Below are 2,937 nucleotides of genomic sequence, written 5' to 3' on the forward strand. Positions count from 1 at the left end.
ATTTGAGAAGTACAATGGAACGAGCTGCCCTGAAGCTCATATTACTATGTTTTGCAGGCAAATGACTGGATACGTCAACAATGACCAGCTATTGATTCACTGCTTTCAGGACAGTCTGGTTGGGGCGACATCCAAATGGTATAACCAATTGAGCCGCGCTAAGATTAACTCATGGAAAGACCTAGCTCAAGCCTTTATGAAACAGTATAGTCATGTGACAGATATGACTCCTGACAGGATTACTCTCCAGAATATGGAGAAGAAATCGAATGAAAATTTCAGACAGTATGCACAAAGATGGAGAGAAGTTGCCATACAAGTTTAGGCGCCGCTTTTAGAAAAAAAAACTACGATGCTCTTTATCAACACTTTGAAGGCTCCTTTTATCACTCATATGTTGGGAAGTGCCACCAAAAGCTTCTCAGACATAGTGATGACAAGTGAAATGATTGAAAATACTGTGAGGAGCGGCAAAATAGAAGTAGGGGAAAGTACCAAAAGATCGGCCCCGAGGAAAAAAGATAACAAAGTGAACAACACGAGCATATTTAGCAAGGGTCAGTCCAAGTCACTTACTGTAAACCAACCAAAGACGGTGACCGCCAATCAACATAGCACTGTGAGGCAAGAATCAAGCGCGAGGGCGAACACAGAAAGACTACAGTTTACTCCTATACCTATGACATATAGGGAGTTGTACCAAAACCTATTCAATGCTCATGTAGTGTCCCCTTTCTACCTGAAGCCACTGCAACCCCTATTTCCCAAATGGTATGACATAAATGCCCAATGCGAATACCATGCAGGAATCACCGGGCATTAGATCGAAAACTGCACCGCATTCAAAAACTAGTTGAAAGATTTATTAAAATGGGTATTATAAGGTTTGACGACCTAGCCGTACCCAATGTAGCAGGAAACCCGCTCCCCAATCAGACCGACCAAGGAGTAAATGGGATAAACGAAGGCGAAAGCAAGAAGATCAAATATGAGGTTGCAGAAGTCAGGACCCCATTGAGACGGATGTAGAAGAAGATGGTCAAGAGAGGGTTGATCGTGTTAGATTCGAGAGAAGAATTTGAAGAAGAGAGGAACTACTGTGAGTTCCACAACGAGATGGGGCATGAAATTCAAGAGTGTATGGAGTTCAGAGCCCTGGTGTAGGACATGATAAACAATAGAGAAATGGAGTTTTATGAAGAAACTGAAAACCCCGGAGAGGGAGATATATGCGCATCAGAGGGAGAACCGATGATTCAGAACCAAACAATTAACTACCCCGTGGTTATCATATCACGACCCAAAAATAATGAAGCAGGAGTGCAAATGCCACCGAAGGTCATAATCCAAATACCTGCAGTCTTCCCCTATAAAGACAGTAAGAGGGTCCTATGGAATTACGCCTATAACGTGATGATCTTAGGAAAAGAGAGCCTAGTTGATGCTTCAAAAGAGGACCAATATATGGGCTCTTATACGCGTAGTGGGAGATGCTACGATTCAGCAAGCGAGAAAGCAGAACCCTCAAAAGGAAAAGCTATAGTGGTCGAACAGAAGAAAGAAAAAGTGGCTAAATCTAAACTTCTTGTTAATGAGCCAATTAACGAAGAGGAGGCTAAGGAGTTTTTAAAATTTCTAAAGCACAGTGAGTACAGTGTTGTGGAACAGCTACGCAGACAACCAGCTCGTATCTCGGTGCTGGCCTTACTCTTAAGTTCGGAAGTCCATCGCAACACACTGATGAAAGTTTTGAATGAAACATATGTTGCCAATGATATCTCCGTCAACAAGCTAGGCCGCTTGGTTAGTAACATAAGTGTCGATAACTTTATCTTCTTCAATGACGATGAGATACCACCTGGTGGCATGGGGTCGACTAAAGCTTTACACATCACCACGCGTTGTAAGGGGCATATGCTACCAGGAGTACTGATTGACAATGGATTGGCCTTGAATGTTCGACCATTGTCCATACTAAACAGATTACATGTAGACAACTCTCACATGAAAGAGTGCCAGAATATAGTGAGGGCATTCGATGGCACAGGGAGAAGGGTGATGGGCAGAATTGAGATACCTCTTCTAATCAGGCCAAACACATATGAGGTGGATTTCCTGGTGATGGATATTAAGCCTTCATACAACTGCTTATTGGGGCGGCCCTGGATACATTCAGCTGGGGCAATACCTTCATCGTTGCATCAGAAGTTGAAGTTAGTATTAGAGGGGCGGTTGATAACGATAAATGCTGAAGAGGATATCATTATAGCTGTAAGCAGTGATGCACCCAATTTGGAGACAGATGACGAAGCAATCGAATGCTCATTTTGGTCTTTAGAATTTGTTAATGCAACATTCATTACTGAGGGGAGCAAGATTCTAACGCCAAAATTATCCAAAACTACAAGGATGAGTCTACAGTTGATGGTTGGAAAAGGAGCTCTATCGAGAAGAGGACTTGGGAGACATCTCTAAGGAAGGGTTCAAACGCCAGTATTGAAGGACAAGAGAGACCGCTTCGGCTTAGGATTTAAGCCAGATATGAGACAAAGGAAAAAAAAAAGCTGGAAAAGAAATAAGAAAGAAGGAGAGCACGGTTGAAGGGGGAGGAAATCAAATGGGAGCCAATGATATTCCCCCATATATAGAAAACTTTTGTGTCTGGAGGAATCATTTATCCCAAGCGGGGCACGCTAAGACAGGAAGCCATAGAAGAAAAGTTGGAAAACTTAAACATCAATGCCACATACGATGAAAGGGCTGGAGGAGAAAATTTTTTGGGCATTCACCCCTACATACCTGGAAGTGTTCTGGATAACTGGACTGCGGAAGAGATTCCTGTAGTTTTTAGAGCTGACTCAGAGTAATGTCCAAAACACACTTATTGCTCTAGGCCTAGGAGTAATAAGAATCTTTTGTGAAATAGACTTATGTTCA

At 42.6% G+C, this 2,937-nt stretch overlaps 1 protein-coding gene across 1 annotated transcript; it reads left to right on the forward strand.

Moving 5' to 3' along the window:
• Positions 1-1,185: 1,185 nt before the first annotated feature.
• On the forward strand, positions 1,186-2,475 carry LOC128292711 (uncharacterized). The gene has a single exon (XM_053027603.1). It carries the CDS (start codon positions 1,186-1,188, stop codon positions 2,473-2,475), a length of 1,290 nt encoding a protein of 429 aa, XP_052883563.1.
• Positions 2,476-2,937: the final 462 nt, after the last annotated feature.

Source organism: Gossypium arboreum, chromosome 5 (assembly GCF_025698485.1).
Source record: "Gossypium arboreum isolate Shixiya-1 chromosome 5, ASM2569848v2, whole genome shotgun sequence".
Lineage (NCBI taxonomy): Eukaryota > Viridiplantae > Streptophyta > Magnoliopsida > Malvales > Malvaceae > Gossypium > Gossypium arboreum.